The 24,100-nt window shown below is 38.6% G+C and overlaps 1 protein-coding gene across 1 annotated transcript in view; it reads right to left on the bottom strand.

Moving 5' to 3' along the window:
* SRPX (sushi repeat containing protein X-linked) overlaps positions 1-24,100 on the bottom strand; it is a gene marked incomplete at its 5' end in the record, with an annotated part of 84,105 nt that overhangs the window by 31,915 nt on the left and 28,090 nt on the right. Inside the window, one exon of the mRNA XM_006148901.3 lies at positions 378-437. Coding sequence (XP_006148963.1) covers positions 378-437 — 60 coding nt within the window. The remainder of the gene's footprint in view (positions 1-377; positions 438-24,100) is intronic.

The raw sequence follows: 24,100 nt of genomic DNA, 5'->3' as shown, positions 1-24,100 counted from the left end.
TGACCTTGAGCGGTTTGGTTTACTCTGGACAATTTGGCTGTAATGTATGAATCAGGCAGAACTCACAGCTTGATTTTCACTTTCATCAGCTAGAACTTGCCTTTGCAGAAGTGAGGACAGTAAAGAAACTTCTGAGAATAAAATGACCATTGGGATGCTGAAGGACAGCACTTCAGAGACTTCCAAATTCTTTTTATTTTCTTTCTTTCATTTTTTTTAAAATGTGAGCATATGTGTATTTATTTTTTTTTCCTGCACAGATAAGTCAAACTTAAATAAGTTGCCTGGTCACTTTATTACAGTCTGCTCTGCAAGGCAAAAGGGAAAGTTCTCTTGGCATCAGCAGGCCCTTATTAGCACATAAGCAAAGCATTCACCTTTATATCTAGTGTGTGAATACCCGACTTCATCGTCTTCTAGCGGTGAGTCTCCCGATCCTACAATAAAAAAAGAACAGAAACTACAGCAAGAAAAGCCACATGATTCGGACGCATATTTCAAAGCATTGCTTTGGCACAGTCCATGCAAGAGGTGCTATTAGAACGCAGAGCCAAGAGAAAAAGCTTCTATGGCCATTCATGAAGGGACAGGGACCTCTCAGAGTGAACCTGGCTGGGCTCAGATTGCCAGAGCCAACCAAAATGAGCCCCAGACTGTTTTTGGAATTACCACATGCCAACTGAAATTCTGGAATGAGGAAAGAGAGAGAATCAACTTCACTCTGAGGAGATGCCAGTGTATATGAATCTCATGCCAGGGGATATGCAGTAAAATGTGTGCAACTCAGACACAGTCTACAGTTTCTCCAGCAGTCCAAGAAAACCCAGTAGAACATTATGGTACCTGAACACCAGTATATCTTGTGAAATGAATTTGAGTGGAGGGTAAGGAGACAAATAAAATGTCTTACCTTAATGACAAAAGACATGCAAAACTGCTTGGACATATTTATAGGAAATGAGGGCTGAAATAGAAAATCTCAATGTTTATTCAGAACCTTGCACCAAGACATTGCTATAGTAAAATTTATTAATGAGTCTTGCAACCCATGAACACTACAGCCTCAGAGACGGAGAGTCTGTGCATTATTTTAAAATTTAACTCAATTTAGAAGTTGGAGTCAAATTATTTTTAGAATACTAAGTATTGAACTCTAGTGAGTGGTGGCTCCTTAATCCTTGAAGCAGTAGCAGGCTCCAAACTTCAAAACAGTAATCTTAAATTCAGAGAACTTCTCATTAGACTTCAGAGTCTGAACACTGACCCTTGAGTGAGCATCACCTTTGTTACATAATTGCATACAGTTACCTGCTTCTATAACAGATAAGGACACTCTCTACTATGAGGTCATTCAAAGTTCCATGCAGGACGAATAATGGGTAATGATCTCTGTCCCATTTGTGCTCTGGATGAGGGATACACAGTATGAGGAGGCAATAGTAGCTAGACCATGTCCATTTGGAAAAGATCTCCCTGCAACCCCCCTAATAAGAGGAGACCAGTTCTGTGTTCTGCTTTGTTGCAGATTTCCTCACTTGGTCTCTGGCCACTCAGACCTATACAAAATGACAAACTATTTTTTATTCTATATCAAAATGTAAGCATGAAAATACCCTAGAAACATGAATCAAACATATATGATCAAATCTCTTGATCGAGTCATTCCACTTTTGGAAATCTATGCCAAGGAAATAATATGATATAGCATGTGAATCTTCAATCATTTAACTATTTTTAAAAAATCCAAATACATGGGCTGTGATCCCTTTATAGCCTCTCCTTCACTCTCTCTACACATAAAGACACACATACACACGTGCGCACACACACACACACACACACACACACATTTTCCTCAGTTGTCATCCTAGTTAATATGTCTATAGCATTTAGTATGAATGACCACCAACCATTCCATGAAGCTCTCTTCCTCATTGTCTTCTAAATGGCAACTTCTTCCTGATTCTCTTTCCCCTTTCTGAATAGTCTCTGGACAGCACCTCTTCATTATCTTGCCATTTGCACCTAAGTGTTTCTCAAGGGTCCAGTCTTAGTCCTTTACTTAACTCTGCATTATTTTCCTGAGTCATATCACTCACATACTTAATTCAAGCTACCCCCCATCCATATACTGATGACAAATCCATTATTTCTAGCCTTAAAATATCTCATAAAAGCAAGGCTAGATTTTTCAACTGTTTTCTGATTATCACCACACTGACACTCAACTCATTCAAACTAGACTCCATTTCTCACCAACACACTTGTGCACTCACCAGTGTTTCTCATCTCAGCAAATAACATGACTTTCCAGCTAGTCTGTCACATGAAAAATCTCAGTCTTGTATTCTTCAGTATTCCTCATCTACTATATTCTATTTATTCCCAAAGCCTTCCAAATCTCCCCCAGAAATGGTTATCAAATTCATCCTCAATGCTCCATTGCAATGGCAATTGTCCTTGTTCCAGTCAATAGTCTTGATAAGACCTTTGTAATAGGCTCCTACTCAGTTTCTCATTGCTAGTCTCAGTTCACATGTTTAATGTTCCCACCTCCCTTAAAACAAAGAACCCTTGGGGACCAGGTGGTAGTGCAGCAGTAAAATATAATGTTCTGTGAGGTAATCCCACATGGGAGGGTTGCAGGTTCCAATCTAAAAACATCCCTGAGTACATCAGGAATCTGTGTGCCTGTGATGTGGAATTGGCTGAAGGCTGGGTGTGGATCATGGAGTCATAATTCTGCTGGGGATCACTTTCTCTATTTGTCTCTGAAGAAATAAATAAGTATACTTTCTAAAAAAAAGAAAAAAAGAAAAAAAGAAAAAAAAAAGTACAGTATTCTTGAAATTACTCCAGGAGTTAGTTTTTAAAACAAAAATAATGTCATTCACCTCTTCAAATATATTTCAGATTACCCCTTGGCCACAGAGTTAAATCTAAAGGCCTCAATTTAAAACACACTCAATCTGCCCCCAATCCAGTCAAACTTGCCCAAATACTCTATGACTTCAGTGTTTCTAGGCGTTGCACCATGCTCTTCCCTGAGAATGCCCTTGCCTTTCACCTCTGCTTGTCAATCCTTCTTTTAAGTGTCTTTTCCATGACACCTTCCCTGATCCCCAACCATTAAAGCTTACTAAAATTTAAGGAAAAAAAAATCCCAAAAGACAAATGGGAAAAGAGATCAGGCACAAATTGAATAAAGCAATAAAAAAATGTTTAAATTAAAAATTTTTTAATCTCTCACCATTAACAAGAATCAACTCAAAATGGATCAAATATTTAAATGCAAAACTTATAAAACTGCTGGTAGAAAACTTAGGGGAACATCATGGTAGGCAAAGATTTTTTAAATAAGACCCTAAAGCACAGGTGATAATCCTAAAAATAGATGAGTGGGATTACATCAAACTAAAAAGCTTCTTCACAGCAAAGGAAACAACAATTAAAGCGAAAAGATAACTCTCAGAATGGGAGAAAATATTTGAACATTATTCCTCAGACAAGGATTGAGAACTAGAATATATAGAGAACTCAAGCAGTTCGCCCATTAAAAAGTGAATAATCCCATTAAAAATGTGCAAATGAACTGAATATTCAGCTCTCCAAGGGAGACTTATGAATGGTCAAAAGGCATGTGAAAAAATGTTCAAAATTTCTTGTCAAAATGGAAATGCAAATTAAAACCACAATGAGATACTATTTAACCCATTAGAATGTCTAGAATAAATAATAATGATAATAATAATAAGGAACGACAAGTGGTGGCAAGGTTGTGGTGAAAAGGGAACCTCCCTACGCTGTTGGTGGGAATGTAAATTAGTAAAATCTTGTGGAAAACAATATTAAGGCTTCTCAAAAACATACAAATAGAACTACTATATGACCCAGTAATCCCACACATTGGCATTTACCTAAAGGATAGGAAAACAACTCAGTCAGAATAACACTTGCACATCCATGTTTATTGCAGCATTATTCACAATTGCTAAGACATGGAATCAACCTAAGTGTCCAAAAACTGATGACTGGGTTGAAAAAATGTGGCACATATATACTATGGAATATTACTCAGCCATAAGAAACAATTAGACCATACTTTTTGATTCAAAGGGGATGAATATAGAAAAAAATGTTAAGTGAAGTGGGCCAGACTTTGAAAGACACATATTGTATATCCCCACTCAATATGTATTGAATGTCTGCAGTCTATGGCAGAAATTGAAAGATCCAAAGATATGATAATAGAAAGGATAAATGTAGATGCCAGACACTGTAAGGGAGGGGAATGGATGGTAGAGTGAGAGTGAGAGGAACAAAGGAAAGAAATACTTAATGGACAAAAAAATATAATGTTCTTTTTTAAAAAAATCTATAATTTTTACTTTATAAAAATAAAAGAATTTAATGTAAATTAAAACCATTGAGACATCACTTTATAAATCTGTCATATTAGCAAACTAAAATAAAGTTAGTATACTGCTCTTAAAGGGTGATGAAGTAAGAACTTTTAGGGGCCAACTGATGATGTGGCAGTTAAGGCAACTGGATCACACATGGCCAAATGTATGGTTTGTATCCTGGAACTGGTGGCTTGAAGAACACACTGGGCACATATGATTGCATGCCTCAAATCCTAAGAGAATGGCAGAAAAGGGATTGCAGTGTGGTCAATTCTCCTGGGCGTCACTTTCTCATTTTCCTTTCCCCCATCCCAGTGCACACACCCTCTGACCAATTTCTTTTTATAAAGTTTAAAATAAGTACTTTTAGGTAGCATTCAAGGGAATGTGAATTGATAACCTTTCCAAAAAAACCCCCTACAATCATGTCAAAAACCGTAAAATATATAGACCCTTAATTCAGTTATTCTCTGGAATCTTCAACCTAAGAATAATTTAAAACATAGGCAAAGATTTACACACATAGAAGTTGAAAATAGAATAGTTTTAATTGCAAAAGATAGAAACCAACCTAAATATACATCAAAGGAAACTGGTTAATCATATTATGATCCATTCATATAACATATTATTACCTTGAAGAGTTTAATTGATGAGAAAATAATTACTATAAAATGCTGAATGAGACAGGAAGCTGTCATAATCCAAAAAGATTTAGAAATGTATTAAGAAAATTTTAAAAATATGGCAAAGTTCATTTGTGAAAGGAACAATATAGATGAATTAAACTAAAATAATATTATGAACAAAATAAGTCCCCCAAAACTATATACTATATATATAATCCCTTTTTTATATGGCTAAAAAATTCTAATACTAAACAATAAATTATTTGGAAATACAAAAATATGTCATGAAATTTTATTTTGGCTTTTGTTTGCTTGTTTTTTGCTATAGGGTGTGTTCACTTACCAGAGAGCAACACACAGAGAGAGTAAGAGAGAGAGAAAGTGAGAAATCATCCCTCAGGAGAGATGACCATGCTGCAATCCCTTCTCCTCCATTCTCCTCTCAGGATTTTGGGCATGCATGAACATGTGCCCCACATGTTTTTCAAGTTGCCAGGTCCAGCACTAGAACTGCACAATTGGCCTTGTAGGATCCAGTGTGTTAACCACCATGCCACTTGCTGGACCTGTAATAAAAACATTTTTAAAATGCTGAACCAGATCTGTGGTACAACAGGGATGCACTGTTAAAGAAATGCCAGATCTGGGACCAGCAGTTAGCATAATGGCTATGTGACTGGACTCCCATGTAGTCGACCACAGTTCAAGTCCCAGACCCGGCGGCTTAACTCATGCCGGGTGCATGTGCATGCGTGCCCAAGATCCCAAGAGGAGAATGGAGGGGAAGGGATTGCGGCGTGGCCATCCCCCTGGGGAGTGATTTCTCGCTTTCTGTCTCTCAGTCTCTCTCTGTCTTTCTGGCGAGCACACGTACCCTATAGCAAAAAAAAAAAAAAAAAAAAAAAAAAAGCCAGATCTCACATGGCTACGGTGATTTGAATCCTGAGCCCAGTCAACCTGAAACATGCCAGATATGAATGCAATTACCCAGGATTTGACAGGCTGCAGGACTGGAGGAAGGGGATTGTGTCATGGCCAGACTCCGTGGAGGGTACTTATCTCTCTTTTTCTGTCTTTCTTTCTGATTCATGTGTGTGTACAGCCTTTTATCAAAAACAAAGAAAAAAATTAATGCAAAGGGATCATCTTCTCCTTTCCTAACCTTCTCCTCATGAAGAACTCAGTTCTAAAGATTTTAGGTGGGACAGAGAAAGGTTTAGGTGGGACAGAGCAAGGTAGACATCTGTACCAAAAAGGTCAGGGGGCATGGTAGGCCAGAGCAGGACATCAGAGCCCAGGCAGAGAATAAAGGGAAAAATAGGAGTGGAATAGGAAATCATATGGGAGAATAACTTGGCAGAAGAGTCGCAGAATAAAGTATGGAGTGCTTCCACATGAGTCAGAGGAATAGGGCATGGGGCATTGGAGGCTGAGTGGAGATGAGAAGAGCGACGGTAGTAGGGAGGAAATAGCAGAGGAGATAAATGATTGGTTACATTCAGAGGAGGCGACCAAATAGGTCAATAAATAACTATTCTTTCTTGTGTCTGATAAAAGTTTCTCTTTTTATTTTTTCCCCCTGATCCCCTCTGCCCACTCCCCAAATAGGTCAATAAATTAAGAACAATGTGAGCCAAGTTTCTCACTGTTGGAGAAGTACAAATATGAAAAGAAAGAAACTCTCATCCCCTCCTGTACTGTCTCTAGTATCCACAGTTGCCCTTGTGGCACTTCTGTTTGTTTTTTAATATAACGTAATGTAAAGTGTCAAAGATGGTGAAATTGTTCATATCCTGGATTTTATTATTATACACTGCATATAGGTTTTAAAAAATAAAACTGTAGGGGCTAGCAGGTGGCATAATAGTTAAGACGCTGGACTCCCACATGGCTGACCATGATTGATGTCTCTGACCTGACAGTTTGCTTTCTTTCTCTCTCTCTCTCTCCCCAGTGAAATTGAAGAATAATAATAATTAAAAAGAAATGAATAATTCTAAAACAAATTAATTCTCCTTTACTAATAGTCATTCCAGGGATAGGCATGTAACCTAGTATTAGTAAGCAACAAATAAAAAGAAGTTGCCTTGTGGGAGAGGGGGCTTATAGGGAAGATTTTCATCCTGATAAGAAGAGAGAACTAAATAAGCAGAAGACTTCTTTCTCACTTTTCTCTCTTCCTACTTTGGAGAATAACGTGTAAGGATGAATGCCTGAAGCTACAACAGCCATTTTATAATCATGAGGTAAGATGTCTCCAGAGTAAAGATTTTCAGATAAGGATGATTAATGAAAATAACTTGTTTTTTTGTTGTTGTTGTTGCTGTTGTTTTGTTTTTGTTTTTGTTTTTGTTTTTGTTTTTACATCACTGTGCTACTAAATCAACCTGAGATATCTTACCTCCATACTCCCTGTTTGGTCAACAATAAAAGGCCTTTGAATTTAAGCCCCTGTTTAAGTAGCACTGCTTCTTGCAGCTTAAGGAGCTCAAGATTGATATACAAATTAATGGAGAATTTCCTGCTTGTTATTAATAGGAGATTTTTTTAACAAGTGAAAATAAAAGAAATGGTTATTAGTTACCACTCCCAGAAAATTTCCAGTTTATATCCAGCCTGAACTTGTACATCAACTTCTATAAAAATATGATGACCAGTCTACAATATGGACATCCTGAAGGATATAGTAAGATCCAACTCATGTTCAGTAGATTATACTTACTAATGCGGCAAAAATAATTCATACATTTTGGAGAAAGAGTTTTCGCAGGGTTAAAATAAGAAAGAAAGGGAGACAAAATAGAGTCTGGGGTAGGGAGGAAGGAAGGTTTTCTAACAAACTCCCTTTATTTACAAAAAGCCGTACCTTTAGAATCCTGTTAATGGAGCTTTTATTATAACAGGTGGCGTGGTGATAAAGGTGTTGGACTCCCACATGGCTGACCGCAGTTCAAGTCCTGGACCTGGTGGCTTCCTTTCTCACTTTCTCTCTCTCTCTTTCTCTGTCTCTCTCTCTGATCAAACTGGAAAATAATAATAATAAATAAAGTTAAATAAAATAATAGTTTAAAAAACATAATTATTAATAAGTCTGCATATAGTCCAAATTACCATTCTTTGGAAAGAATGTTTCAGTGCTTCATCTACACAAATAGAAGTCTTACACTGACTCGGAAATTAGAAACTCAGAGCCATATTGGATTCTGTACCTGAGCCACATGTGGAGCCAATTCCATTTATAAGTTTGCTTTCCTTGCAGAAACTTCCTCTAATTAAACATATTCTCAAAGAAATAGCCACTCTCTTCTCAAAGTTCAATGAAGCGTCTTCATGGCCCACTAAATCCCACACATTCATTGCTTATGTCTAGGTAGAGAAGATCAATGAAGCACCAAAGTCATTCTTAAGTAACATCTATTGTATGTACTGGAATTACAACAACAATCTACATTTGAAGGTTACTAGAGTGTTCTTTCATCACCCTGTAAAATTCCTCAATGTAAAGTGGGGAGGGGGGAGAAATTTGAAACTAATGAATTAACTTGGTCAATTTGCTAAAACTATATATTTCTTTATTGATTATGTTTTATGACCCCAATTGGCAGATATGCTGGTTCTATACTATATTTTTAGTCCAAAGGATTGAGTTTATGTATTAGTCATTTTGAAGACAGTTCTGTAGTCTTAATATTTTTGCCAGGAAGTTTTATTTTTTCTCCTAATCATCACTATTCTAAATGTAATTTAATATTATTAGAAATCAACACATTTAATAGTAAGTTGCATCATCAATTTTGTATTGAAAGTCAATAGGGAAATGAAATTTATTTTCTGTAGGAATTCTTAACCTGAGTACCATGGCCTAATAAGAACTAATGGAAGGGCTTCAGGGGGACCATGAACCTCTTGTAAATGGACATGCCTAGTGGTATACAAATACATTTTTCTGGGAAAAAAAGTTGTGAGCTTTTAGTAGATTTTTAATAAGGGCCTGTGATCTAAAAAAAACTAAGGCCATGACTTTGTAATTTGCTTGCTTTCCTTCTTTTTCTTCCTTCTTTCTTTCCTTTCTTCCTTCCCTCCCTCCTTCCTTCTTTCTTTCATTTTGCCAGAAGGCATGTGTGCTCACCAGGGAGAGAGGGTGGTGGGGAGGGGTGGGAGTAAGAAAGCATACGTCACAGGGCACAGTCATGCCGAAATCCCTTCTCCTCCATTTCTTCCTCCTTTTGAGATTGTGGGCATGCACATACATGCAACTCAGTATAGTTTTCAAGCCAGCAGGTTCAGGACTCAAGCTACACAGTTGGCCATGAGGGATTCAGCTGCTTTAACCACCACATCACCAACAGGTCTCTACAGCATTCTTTATTATGAAGTATGTTATTTATAATATTTACTGAAGAAGCATGTATTATTTCCTTGATACTGAGTCTTTAGTATGGGAGAGAAGAGACAAACAGATTTAAACCAAGGATAAATATTTATCTTTACTAGGTCATGTTAATTTCTTATAGATTGGTGCAATTGAATGCAACTTTCTGCAATGATGGAAATGTTATTTATCTGTATTTCCAATAGGCCGGCCATATGTGATTATTAAGCACTTGAAATGTGGCTAATAGGCTATGAAAGAAAGATATCCACTCAATATATACCAACTATCTGCACTCTACTGTAGAGATTGAAATATTGGAGAGCATAAAAGCAGTGAGAATAATTATGAATGCTGAAGACAGTGCGGAACAGGGTAGTAGGGGGGACAAGGAAAGAGTATAGAGAAGGAAAGCAGTAGGAAAAAATAGAGAGGCATGACATTTGTGGAACACAGAAATAGTTTATTACCTGTTGATGATAACATGTATAGTATTCTCAACTGGGCTGGTCTGAGACGTATTTCATGTTAGTGTAAATTCTCTTTACAAGCCAAATAATATATTGTGATTGAATGTTTTAAAAGATAATGAAAATAAAATAATAACAATCTGAAAAAATAAAAAGCTATTTGCTGCTGTTGATGTGGATAGTAATGTCTTTGTCTTGACTGATATGCATGTATTCATGCTGGAAAAAGAAATATTATACACTGTTAAGATACATGTGATTAAACGTAATATAAAAATAATAAAAATGTAGCTAATATAATTAAAGAAGTGAATATTTTTATTGCATTTAAGTAAAATTTACATTTAAATAGCTACACGTGGTTAGTAGCTACCATAAGGGACAGCACAGGTCTAGACCTAAGTTAAATTAAATTCTATCAAGATTAATCTTCTCTGGGAACCAGCAGTTAGCGTAATGGCTATGTTGCTGGATTCCCACGTAGTCGACCGTGGTTCGCGTCCTGGACCCAGTGGCTTAAAACTCACGCCAGGCGTGTGTGCATGCATGCCCAAGATCCCGAGAGGAGAATGGAGGAGAAGGGATTGCGGCGTGACCATCCCCTCTGGGGGGTGATTTCTCGCTTTCTGTCTCTATGTCTCTGTCTGGCGAGCGCACGCGCCCTGTAGCGAAAACCTCTCCAAAAAAAAAGATTAATCCTCTCTATAAATAGCTTGGTGATGGAAATCATATCTGATTTGGCTTGTATACCTAGCACATGATTGAGAATTGGTAGTCAACAAATGCTAGAATAAAAGAGAAAAAATGTGCCTTAAGTCTCTTATGATGCATAAATACGTATCCTTATGCTCATATGCTTGAAAGAGTTTTATCCTCATCAGTCCAGTTGCAGTATATAAATTTGAACTGTGAACTGTGACAAGACTACAGAGATTTGGATGTTTAGAAAGTTATTTTGCACTATTAGAAACTAGAAGGTATTTACTTGTGAGAGCCAGATGATTTAGTGTTAAATGATTTGCAAATGGGGTTATGCTGCAGCTGCAGTAAAGTGAAAAAGACATTTGAACAGCTACTGGACAAAGATGAAATCCAGGGCAGTGCCAGGAAAACATGATTGAAAGATGAAGCCAAGGATATGGTGTACAGTTCTTTGTTAAACCAAGGTGGCGCCTCAGAGCACTTCAGTCATACAAAAGGTCCTTTAAAGAAGTGAATACTGTGCCTCAAGATCTTCTCAATAAGAGAAAGCAGAGTTTATGTATATGAGACTTGTAGATGCAACTTCTGCTTCATGACGTTAACGCCAAGAAGATTCACAGACGATCCACAAAGTTTTGAAAAGAATTATATAGGCAGAAATATTACCAGCTTGATTTGGGGGTTAGGAGGCAGAGACATTACAGAATGAGGAAAGGCCTTTGGACCCCTAGAATTCTATTATAAGCAAACAGGTTTACAGAGTTGTTTATTTGTACATAGATAATGCCTTTTATGAAAAAGGAAGAATTAATCAGAGGTAAGGGACCAGCAAGTGGCATAATGGTTGTGTTGCTGGACCAAGTAGTTGACTAGTGGTTCGAGTCCAAGACCCGGCTGCTTAAAACTCATGCCGAGTGCTCGTACATGCCTGCCCAACATCCTGAGAGGAGAATGGAGGAGAAATGAGGCAAGGCCATGCCTCCTGGGGCTGATTTCTCTCTTTCTGTCTGTCTGTCTCTCTGGCAAGCTCATGTGCCCTATAGCAAAAATCTCTCTCTTAAAAAAAAAAAAAAAAACATCAGACGTAGAAATCACAAGCACAGAGGACAGAGCACTGAGCCACAGGAATTCTTTCTAGGCCAGCTCGGTGACATAGTGGTGGATAAGGAAGCCAGATTTCACATGGTCGATTGTGTAGTTTGAGTCCCAGACCCAGTAGCTTGAGAGACATGCCAGGTTCATGTGTGTATGTGCTCAGAATCCTGAAAGGAAGGAGAGACAGAGGAGAAGGAATGACCATTCCCCATGGGAGGGTGCTTTCTCTTATCTTTCTCCCTCACTCTGTAGTGAGTGCACGTACCTTCTAAATAATAATAATGATAGTAATAATAATAATAATTCTTTCCATACTATGAGACCTGAACTGCCTAAATATGGCCAGCTGGATTTCAGAGTTTCTACGGACAAGTAACTTGCTTGCCTCCCATCTAACCCTTTTTAAGTAAGTGTCTCTATATCACTTATATTACCTACCTATCCCACTATCATAGGATGGATGTGTGTGGAGTAGATAACTTGTCTCTTTAATTTTGCAGGTCTACATATAGAGAGTTTCAGTTAAGTCATTACATTTGAGGCATATTGTCCCCACCTGGACCTGATTTAGATGATGAAATTCTAAATTTTGAGCTGATGCAATAGATGAGATTTTTAGGAACCTTAGTAGGGGGTGAGCATATTTTACATGTTGGAAGGAGATGAATCATTGGGTACCAGAGAACTGTAATAAGCAGCCTTTAAGATGGTCCCCAGTTATCACTGTCTCTTGGTATTCATATCCTTATGGAACTCCCCTCTTTGGGTGTAGAATGTACTTGTTAACTTCCTTGAAATGAATAGAATATGGCAGTAGGTTGCTATATCTCTCCTGAGGTTAAGTTAAAAAAAAAAGACTGTGGTTTCTATCTTGGATGCTCTCTCACTCTCTCTCTTGGATCACTCATCCTGGGGCAAGTCAGCTGCCAAGTCATGAGTGAGCCCCATAGAAAGGCCCTTGTGGTGAGGGACAAAAGCCTGCCAACAATTACATGTAATTATATGAATAAAACTGTAAAATGATCTCCTCCCCCAATCCTGCCAGTGCCACACACACACACACACACACACACACACACACACACGGCGTGAGATGAAACTGCACGCAAGCCAACAACTTAATTGCAAGCTCATGAGAGACGTTAAGCCAACTAAGTGGTGTCTAGATTTTTACTTTAAAAGTTTTGATATAATAAACTGTAACAGTTTTCAACACAAATGTAGAAAGTGGAGAAAATAGAGGAGAAAAGAAGGAAAGGCATTTGACTTAATGTCAGATGGTTTTCATGTACTTCTCAGCCTTGGTTTAACAGCCTTCTCTTAGGTCCCGCTTATGCCCCACCCTAATCTCTTTCACAGACTATTGTGCAGACACCTCTTGCTGCCTTGAGTCTTTGATTGCTAAAGGCTCATAGCTTCTCCCTCCTCTAGGAATTGTTCTCAGATGATAGGAGCCACCTCTTCCTCCCTGCCCTTTTCCTAGAGCCAGTCAATGCTTGGTTGATAAAAGTGACATGAGATCAGACTCTCTGCCTCCAAGGGTGGGGTGAGTGTACAGATCATCAGCTTCAACCCCAAGACATGAACCTAGAATGAGAACACCAGAGAACCGAGAAACTGTAACTACTGTAACTAAGATACTCTTTCTTAGATGCCTTACTTCTCTAAATCACTGGCGACCTAACGGATGAAAACCCCAGAGTAAGAAAAGGGGAGAAAATATTCAAAGGAAGATTCCTGTTCCAAGTGGAAAAAAGGGAGCTGGAAAGATCAATTTAAACCTTTTTTTTTTTTTTTTTTTTTTTAAATTTTAGGCTTTTGCCATAGTGCTTATGTGCTTGCTGGAGAGAGACAGAGAGGGATAGTGAGAAATCACCCCCACCAGGGAGGATGGCCATGCCTCAGTCCCTTCTCCTCCATCTCCTCTCAGGATTTTGGGCATGCATGCACATGCACCCAGCATGAGTTTCAAGCTGCCTGGTCCAGGATTTGAACTGTGGTCGATCATGTGAGAGTCCAGGACCTAAACCATCATGACACCATTTGGCCCCTTGATCAATTTATACCTTTTTTGCAATCATGAAAAATAGATCGAAGAAACAGTTTATTACCAATTTTTTTTTCTTTGAGGGGAGAAGATTCATCAGAATATTTTGATGTGACAAGACAAGTTTATAAGACATATCAGACATTCACCTCCCGACATCTCTCTATTTTCTCTTCTCTACCATATTATGCCCCTTACATGTACCAACTAGAGTAGCATGTTTCTAACTGTGAACCTAATCTAGTGGGTCATGACTAGTATTTTGTAGTGAAGTAGAATAGAATTGAAAATGTCAGGGTGCACTGCATATAGTAAAGATAAATACTACTTTGTGCACCCTCTGTCTCAGTTATGTAGATTTATGTGTGGTAGGGTGCTCCCAGTGTGTATGTGTATGGCAATGTCATCTTGTGCTTCTTGTGTCAGTAGAACTACTTTTTTTCAGCTTTGCTAAGGGATAATTAACAAAATATGTATATATTTAAGGTGTATAACACAGTGTTTTGATATACATTGTGATATAATCACTACAATCAAGCTAATTAACATATCCACTACCTCACATGGTTACTATCAGCATTATTATTTATAGCACTCCTTTTCACCCTCAAAACCTCCCTGATCTGGACAATAAGTAATATATTCATGTTCTGGTTCCATGATGCAACAGTGATATACTGCCCAAGATAAGCCAGATCTTGAGCAGTGACTGAAGTGTGAATCCTCAGCCTGTCAGTCTGAAACACCTTGGGCATGCATGTGGGTGCACAAGATCATCCAATAGGCTGGAGGACTAGAGGAAGGGGATTGTGGCTTGACCAGAGACTATGGAGGATACTGTCTCTCTCTCTCATACATACACATGCTCTATCATGTGTAAAGAAAAAAAATGTGTGTATATATATATATATATATATATATATATACACGCGTGTGTGTGTGTGTGTGTGTGTGTGTGTGTGTGTGTGTGTGTTCTCCACCCTAATAATAGTACACAACAGAATGTATTTCTTCCTGTGGGTCTTCATGAAAAGAATTAGAAAAACAGTGATTTAGAACTTCGTAAATCTATAGGTTTGTGCAGTTAATTGTATGTTGTTGTTTTGTTTGTTCGTTTGTTTTTTTGTCTGTTTATTTTTCCTCAGTATGAAGGAATATGAAGATCTGAGAAAGACTTTGTGGAATAAGTGATAGAAGTCTTTGCTTTGCTTTCCTCTGATTTGTTCAGGACATATATGGTACTGTCCTATGAAACACCAAGCAGGTACTGAGTTTCCTCAATGGCTCATGGCCATCCTCTCTGGTAGGATACACCTGAAAGAGCTCTAGGATTAAATTCCAGCCATTTTCTTTTACTGAGCCTCAGTTTGCTCATCTGTAAAATGGAGTAGAGGGGAACAGTACATGCTTTCGAATTATGTTCCCTCAGAACACTCTCATCTTAATCTCTTGTTGAGAAAACTGCAGTCAAGTAAATTGACTCGTCCTCTTCCTTCTCCAACAAGCAAATAGTGTGGTACATCACTTTAAAATTCACCAAGTTCCTTCATTTCCACTGCTTCTTTAAGTACTCAGAGTAACCCCATGAGGTAGGTATCATTCAGTGACAAGTATGTAAACCTGGAAAGGACAGTGACTCTTTGCTACTTGTTCATGGCTATTCTCAACTCAAAGAATGAAGTGAGTATCAATTATGGGAGAAATAAGAATTGAACTCTTCTGACCCTAAGTCTCATGTACTTTCACAACTACTTGTTTCTTTATGCCTTTCTATGACCCATCTGTAAGCCCTTCCCTTTCTTTCACTCCTTTCCCTGTTTTAAAGGTTATTTTAAAGCCTAGCTCCCCTAAATCATCTTTTCTAATCATTAATTTAAATTCCATTCAAATCAATGTACTCTGTCCATATTTTTGAATTAGCACTGATTTTATGTTGCTTTGGATTTTCAGCAGTCATTCCAGATGTGTGTAGGTTTTATCTTCCTAGCTGGACATCAGACTTTTCAGGAAATATGATAGGGGTTTGTTTCCTCTTACTGCCCCAAGGAAACTGACATAGTCTCCCTCTCCCCTGGAAGCCCTTAAAAGTGTTCCTCTCCTTGAAACATTACTCTACCCACTACTTACCTGCTTAAGCTGTACCACCAGTATCAAAACAAGATATCCATCTCCCTTAGTGAAGGCTGTACTTACAGAAATAGATACTGTAATTAAGATTCAAAAAAGCAGCCCAAATAAAGCTGTGACTGGTACATCATTCTTGGCAGTAAACCAGTGGTATAATTTACAAAACTCTGGCATATTATGGCAAAACTGAGAATAACTGAATTCAGAATGTGATACTAAGAAAAGAAAATCACCACAGTGTGTACTGAGAATGGTAGACATCAAGCCTTTAATTGCCAGCTATAGAACAATGTTTTAATGCAGTAGATTAAATGGCAGAGAGAGAGAGAAAAAAGAGACTGTGAGGAAAGATGCTGCTAGAAAACAGCCTTGAAATGAACATCTTGAGAATATCTGTAAGTGACAGTGTGCAGCCTGCTCAGTTGAAACCTAAGGCTTCTCTCTTCTGGAACATTCTCTGGTTTCCCAACAGAGGATGGAACACCAGTACCCAAGGATGAAAACAGGACTCACTCGAAGTCTTCCATGACGGTATTTTGTGTGTGTGTGTGTGTGTGACGTTTTTACTATAGGATACGTGCGCTCGCCAGAAAGAGAGAGACAGAGACAAAGCAAGAAATCATCCCCCAGGGGGAATGGCTATGCCGCAATCCCTTCTCCTCCATTCTCCTCTCGGGATCTTGGGCACGCACGCACACATACCCGGTGTGAGTTTAGGCCACGCGGTCCAGGACTCGAATTGTGGTCGACTACATGGGAGTTCAGCAACGTAGGCATTACACCATCTGCTGGTCCTCATGATGGTATTTTTAGCCAGCTCTATCTGTGGTGGGAGGTAGATTGGTTTCTTTTCTAGGTAGCTTCTCTCTTTTGAAAGCATCCATTTTCTACTCAGTGCCCTCAAACTGACATTCACACACTGGCTGCTGTGAGTTATTACTATCTTCACTGCAAGACTAAAGCTCTGGGGGAAGAAAAGTAGACGGAACTATACTGATGGCAATTCTGATTTTTAAAAATGATATTTTGCAGGCCTTGTGCAGTATCAGTTGTGGGAGACTAACTCCCAACACATAATGCCTGCTGCTACCACTATGTGTATTTTAAATTTACATTTAATCATTGTATGTCTTTATAGCATACAATGTGGTTTTTCAAAGCCTAAATGTACTGCATGTCAAGTTAAGTCAGTAAGACCCCTGAAGCACTGGCAATAATCCCACTTTTTAAGTGTAACGAACAGCTATTGTGTCCTTCCTGGGAAAATTGGACCCCTCTTTTTGGAGAACTGCATTATTCCCTATTCCAACCATGTGGTTCCAGTGGAAATGAGTTTATCCTATCCCTTGACCACAGGCATGATCACATGAGCCAAGCTAAGACAATCAGATCCTTTAGAGGATGTTCCTCTGGTGGTAAAATAAGAAAGATGTAAACTCTGAAGTTGCCAAAAACACGGGTCTCAGTGAAGATGCTAATCTGAGAGAATTCCCATCAGAGAAAAGCAGAGACAAATTAGAAAAAGTGAGAGAGAAAGTGAGATCCCACATTCGAGCCCTCGATTCCAGTATTCCTTGACTCAACCAGAATACTCTTGGTCTTACTTAAAATAATGAAATCCTTCTTTTCCCAAAGTTAGTTCAAGATCAGTTTCTGTCATGTGACATCAAGAGTTCTGACTTAAACAGAAGACCACCAATTCACACTTGAGTGAAATGAATAACTAAAACATATGGCATGACATCTGGTTTGGGATCAGAAATCAGTCTCAGTGTATCACCTTCAATTCCCTATTCCAAAACAATGCTGTAGCTCAGATTTAAAACACATTAGTGAGCTGTTCCATAAATTCAGTGGGACCAGGTTTATTTTTCATGAAATATGTTGGATTATAATAGAAGAAAATAGTAATTTATTATAACACACTATACATAGTAAAAGGGAACATCATTTCATGAAACTTTTGTTTCAGTAGCATACCTACCTATCTATCTATAGCACTTTTTGGTACACTTGAATTTCTCTGAATACAAGAAGAGCTTTATAATTAAAGGTATGATATAGTTTATCATCATGCTTTCTTCTCTAGTGACACCTTAAATAACAGTGACTGACAACTGATGGAGTCTTAGATTTGATGGCATACTGTGCGCATGCATGTGTGTTCTTGATTGTGATGTAAAGTATTGATTTTATGGCAGGTAGCAATCAAAAAAGTTTGAAAACAGGGGTCAAGTGGTGGTGCAACGGTAAAACAGATGCTCTGTTAGGCAATCTCCATGTGGAAAGGTTCCCAGTTCAAATCTGGAGACCTCCCTATGTATGCCAGACACATGCTTGCCCATGATCTAGGGCTGGCTGAAGGCTGGGGGTGGATTGTGGTGTCAAAACTCTGTCAGGAAAATTTCTCTCTTACACACACACACACACACACACACACACACACACACACGAACATTGGTGAAAAAATAAATAAACCTAAAAAATGTTTTGAAAGCATCTGTATTATACAACTTATTTAGGAATCTGAAGTTAATATTCACAGTAGTCTTTGCTACACATATCAACCAAGTTATTTATCTACTCTTATATTTATAATAATGTCTTAACATAATTAATTACATACAAGATCCCCAAAATGGCTTCCTTTTCACTGTGGAAACCTGACCCTCATGGGGAAACCTCAGTCAGCAGAATAAGCAAGGGGTATCAATAGGCTTCTGGTGTTATTCAGTGAATACCACATGCACCACCTGTCTAGCCTAAGAGAGTCCCACAGAGAGGAACAGGGTGACTTATAACCCTGTCAGGATGTCAGGGTCCTGATGACAGGGAAGTTAGGTGGCCTCTCATCCACGGATCACAGTGTCCCAAAAGTATATTTTGAAATGAGTTGCTTGTAAACTTGAAATTGGCTTTCCATTGGAGACCGTTATTAGGTGATCAGGTCCCCTGTAGAGTCCAAAAGAACTATTTGGAACCATAATGTAGTCAAATTTTAGATATACCTGGGGATGACTCAGTGCCCCCTAAATGGGGAAGACATTCTCTTCCCTCACAAGCCTGCTGCTCCCTGCCCTGGGACACATGTTCATCCTATTTCCAGTATAATCATCTTGCCAGTTATTAGTCTTGATCTGCTGACTTAGAAGTCTAACAAGGAAACTAATATAGGTATGGACATTTTTATGTGTGTCCTCATTTCTATTACTGAGAGTCCTCTTATCCAAGATTTCAAAGCTCAGAAATTCCAGATGCAAGTGTAAATTACCATTTTTATTTCTTGGCTGCTCTCAAGGATACTGCAACTTGTCAATACAGGAGCCTGCAGGCACCTTGGCCACCACCCAGCCCCTTACTGGAAAAGGGCCTGTAGTGACAAGCTCTCTTTGTCTTTCCTCCAACACCTCGAGTCATCAGTAAGCCCAGGTTCAATGCAAGACTGTCTGCAGGGAGAGGACAGGTAGGGCTGGTGTAGTTCCCATTTGCACAGATGAGGCCAGTTTTCAGAAACCATGAGCCAGTAATAAGGAAGAATACACCTTTAAGGGAACTTCCCCAAAGTCAAATCTTTCTGAGCAATATTCCAGCATTCTGGTGAGCACATACAAGTCCAGGGTAAGAAGGAAATAAAAGGTAAATGAAGGGAAGTAGCAGCTATTTCTCCTGCCTTTTACCGCACAGAAGCTACTTTGTGCAGCACCACCTATATTAGGCCTTATTGGCCAAGGTAGACACTGGTCCTAACGTAGGTGTTTGCAGCTTGTAAAGGAAAAGAACCTACCCCAGGGATTGTCCTGGGTGATTAAGCAGTTAGCGTAATGACTATGTCGCTGAACTCCCATGTAGCTGACCACAGTTTGAGTCCCGGACCCGGTGGCTTAAATTCACGCCAGGCGCGTGTGCGTGCATGCCCAAGATCCTGAGAAGAGAATGGAGGAGAAGCGACTGTGGTGTGACCATCCCCCCTGGGGAGTGATTTCTTGCTTTCTAGCTCTCTCTTTCTGGTGAGCACACGTGCTCTATAGCAAAAACCTCTCCCCCCTGTATTCACATGAAACCTAATCGAAAAGAAGAGAAAAACTGCAAATATGCTATTTTGCCTCCCTCACAAAAATTATCAGTAATTGTTTTGTTGGCATGGATCTTTGAACGTTTTTCTAGGTGTGTGGTAGTCGTGTCATATTCAAATTTTATGCAGCAAAATTAAATTGGGTATGGCAGCTACTTCACTGTTAAAGATGCATCAGGAAAATCAAGACATGAGTATTTATTGAGGATGAATGCCAATGCCTCCTAGAATTGCCCCTCTTCAGTGAAACGCTGAGCAAGAGATTGGAACTGGAAAATTTAAGCAGCCAGCAAATGGGAAACAGGCTTTTCTTTTCCTCACTTGGTAAACACACGGGTGTGCACACTTCTCAAACGTTAAAAAATGGCAATTTTTTGTTTTATTGTAAAATCTCAAACAAGTGATGGGTTAGCCATCTCCCTTGACAATTTTCTAGTTTGTGAATCTGAGGAGAGCAATTTGAGGAGGCACATATATTCTTCAATTTATCAAATTACCAGATCGGTCTGGCCCAATACCGTGAAATACATTTAAAAGTATTAGGTTATTGGGAAAGTGATGACATATTTTTCTATGCAAAAATGCATCATGAGGGACCAGCAGGTGGCATAATGGTTACGTCGCTGGACTCCCATGTAGTCGACCATGGTTCGAGTCCTGGACCTGGTGGCCTTAAACTCACACTGGGCACATGTGTGTGTGTGCCCAAAATCCCAAGAGGAGAATGGAGAAGGGATTGTGGCATGGCCATTCCTCCCCCCCACCCAGGAGGGGTGTGATTTCTTGCTTTCTGTCTCTTTCTGTGTCTTTGGTGAGCGCACACGCCCTACAGAAAAAAAAAAAAAGAAAGCATCATGACTTTCCAGAAAACCCAATAACTATAGGTTGAAAAGGGAAATGAGGCACTATCAGTTAGCGTAATGGCTATGTCGCTGGACTCCCACATAGTCGACCGCAGTTCGAGTCCCAGAGCCGGTGGCTTAAACTCACACCGGGAGCATGTGCATGCATGCCCAAGATCCCGAGAGGAGAATGGAGGAGAAGGGATTGCGGTGTGGCCAACCCCCTCGGGGGTGATTTCTCGCTTTCTGTCTCACTGTCTCTCTCTGTCTGTCTGGCGAGCGCAAGCGCCCTATAGCGGGAGACTCTCAAAAAAGAAAAAAAAGGGGGGGGGAACGATTTCAGAGTCAAGCAATTAGGATCCTATTTCAGATAGTACAGTGAGTCATGTAGCTTGACCATACACACATAAAATCAACTAAACATTCTCGACAAAAATTTTTAAAAGATTTCAAAATCTACTTTGAGCTTGCAAGAAAGTAAGCAAAACTCAGAAGTGAAAACCTCTGGGAAAGTAGGATCATGGTCAGGTAAGTAGATATTGAGGCTTCCTTTTCATCTTATGGACAAATGCCGAAACCATGCTTTGATTTCCACAGACTAGTGAAGTCTGGGTTACAGACAAACTCTAGGATCCAAGCAAATTCAGCGATTTTAGAGACTTCCCACCTCCCTTTTCTCCTCACATAAAGCTATTATACCTACAACCTATACTCTCAGTATAAGGAATGAATGAGAACTAAATCCATCCTGTGGATGGACACTTCAAAATGTTCTTGTCTTATATCCTGGCACTGAGTGAAAGATGGAAAAAAAAGCCTCCTCTGAGAATTCACAACCATATTATTTGGGGAAAAGAGTGTAAATATCTAACAAGATCAAGTGGTGGTTAAGCAACACATTGGTGGTAGAAGATTAAAGAGATATAAGCTTGTCAGTAAACAATTTGGTATTATTCAACAAAGACAAAACTATGCATGCACTGTGATTCAGCAATTCCACTCCTAAGAAATTATTCTAGAGAAATTCCTGCATATTGTTCCAGGGAAATGGCCAAGAATCTTCCCAAGAGCATTGCTTATAAGAACATGAAACTAGCAACAACCTGAATACACATCAAGAATAGCATGGATAAACTATGACATATTTACACAATGGGATTCTATGGAGTAATGTGAGTAAAGAAAATACAACCACATGCAACCACATGAACAATTCTCAAGAATCTAATGTTGAGTGGGAAAGAAAAAAAGCAAGTTGTAGAAGAATACATTCAGTATGAGTCATTTATAGACAGGTCGATGACATGCAAAACTAAATCATTGCTAGAAATAGAAATTTATTAATACTATAAAGAAAATCAGAGAGCTAGTAAACACAAAACTTAAGATACTGATTACTTCCAAGGAAATAAGGAAAGAGAAATAACTCAGGCGGAGACTAGCAAGGACTACAAGGTAACATTTATGTCCTTTTTGGGTAAAGTTCTTATTAACCTGGATGATAAGTACAGAGCTTATTTATTGTATTTTTTTAAAAACCTTTTCCAATTACAAAGATATTCTTTTGTTCTACTCAATGTTTAATTTAAAAAATTAAACCAGAGCAATTAAAATGCCTTGGATGAAATTTATTTGTTTGTTAGGTTTGTTTCTCATTTGTTTGCAGTTATAAAAACTTGTTTATCCTAGAAGTTCTTAAGAATGACCATTTGGGCCTCCAACTAAGAGACATGCTTTACCAATGACATTAGAAAGTCTTAGCTCTGGAGATGCTCTTGGAAGAAAATCTAATACAGGCAGTAGACCCAAGGACTGAGAGTGGCCCTATGAAAACTCAAAATTTGGAGACAGTCATTTCAGCTTACTTTCAATTTGCTATCAACATTTTAGGACAGTCAGAACTTCTTCCCTGAAGTTCACCAAAAAGCTTTCTAGCTTTAATATGTGTGCTAGAAAAAGTCATCATTAAGGAAGAGAGGTTTGAAACTCAAGGGTAGTAAGAACCAAGCTGGTTGCTTTCCCTGGACTTAAATTCCCAGATGTGGGGAAACTACATCTCAGGGCCTGAAAGAATATAGAGGGGAGAAAATGGAATGATTTTTCATAACTGGTAAATGAAGGGAAATCAAAGAAGTGTCAAAGACTATAGATGGGCAATTTTCAAACAAGTAAAAACATAGAGTGTGGAAACTACAGATATGAAAAGTTTCAATTCTATCCTAAGCGTTATTTTAACATATATTATTAACCAGAAAAAGAGGAATAATTTTTTTGAAATGGTGATGATTTGGAATCAACATTGGTTCAAAAGAACAAATCAGGTCAAAGTAATCTCATTTCCTTGGTTTACTCAAGAGAATGCCTCTTCCAGTACAGTGTATCTAGTTTACATAAAAGCCCATTTTAGGAAATACTCATTTATAAATGTTTTCACAGAAAGTAGTGACTTTTCAACTCTTTTGACTTCAACTCACAGTAAGAAATCAGTTTTATCTTGTGATTCAGTACATGCATACATTTATAAGACTGAAAAGTAACCATCACAGAACAATATTTAAGGCATAATACCCTCTCATATTTTCTAGGCTATTTTATTTTTGTTTTGAAAAAGTGCTAGTCATGACCCACTAAACAAATTTTATAGCCCATTGACAGATAACACCTTCTCAACAGGTATGCTGTAGGACTCTGTGCATTTTTACAAGTGAAAGAAGAGTTAAGGATATAATCTGCAGAAGATAAAGATGGAGAAGATAAGATCTTAGGGTTTTCTTGTTTGTTTGTTTGTTTGTTTAGGTTTTTATTTTTTTTGTATTTTTTGCCATAGGGTGCATGTGCTTGCCAGAGAGACAGACAGACAGAGACAGAAAGAGGGAAAGCGACAAAGGGGGTGATTACAGATAACCACTCTGCAATCCCTTCTCCTCTATTCTTCTCTTGAGATTTTGGGCATGCACACACACATGTCTGGGTTCAGGATTCAAACCAAGGTTGACCGTGTGGGAGTCTACCACACTATCTTCTGACCCTGATAGAGTCTTAGTTTTATTCCTCCTAAAGCAAATCCTTAGACAAGGACTTGGGGATAGGTAGTTCATTCTGGATGTGATCCCAGGAAACACAAGAGAAAGTAAGGGAAGTGAGAAAGAAAGAAGTGAAAAGTTTATATAAGTATACTAATGAGCATATAAAGTATACTTCTGGGGCAATCAAGACTTCTCTGGGGAGACACAACCCAAGTACATAAATGCCGGGGTATTTATCTATTGACTCCTGTCCCTTCTCAGCTGAGGGCTGGCCATAGGAATATTAAATCTTCTCTTTCAGAACTTCCTGCT

The sequence above is a fragment of the Tupaia chinensis genome, unplaced genomic scaffold (genome assembly GCF_000334495.1).
Source record: "Tupaia chinensis unplaced genomic scaffold, TupChi_1.0 Scaffold000248_2, whole genome shotgun sequence".
NCBI classification, from domain to species: domain Eukaryota; kingdom Metazoa; phylum Chordata; class Mammalia; order Scandentia; family Tupaiidae; genus Tupaia; species Tupaia belangeri.
This window is presented reverse-complemented; position numbering and strand designations above follow the sequence as displayed.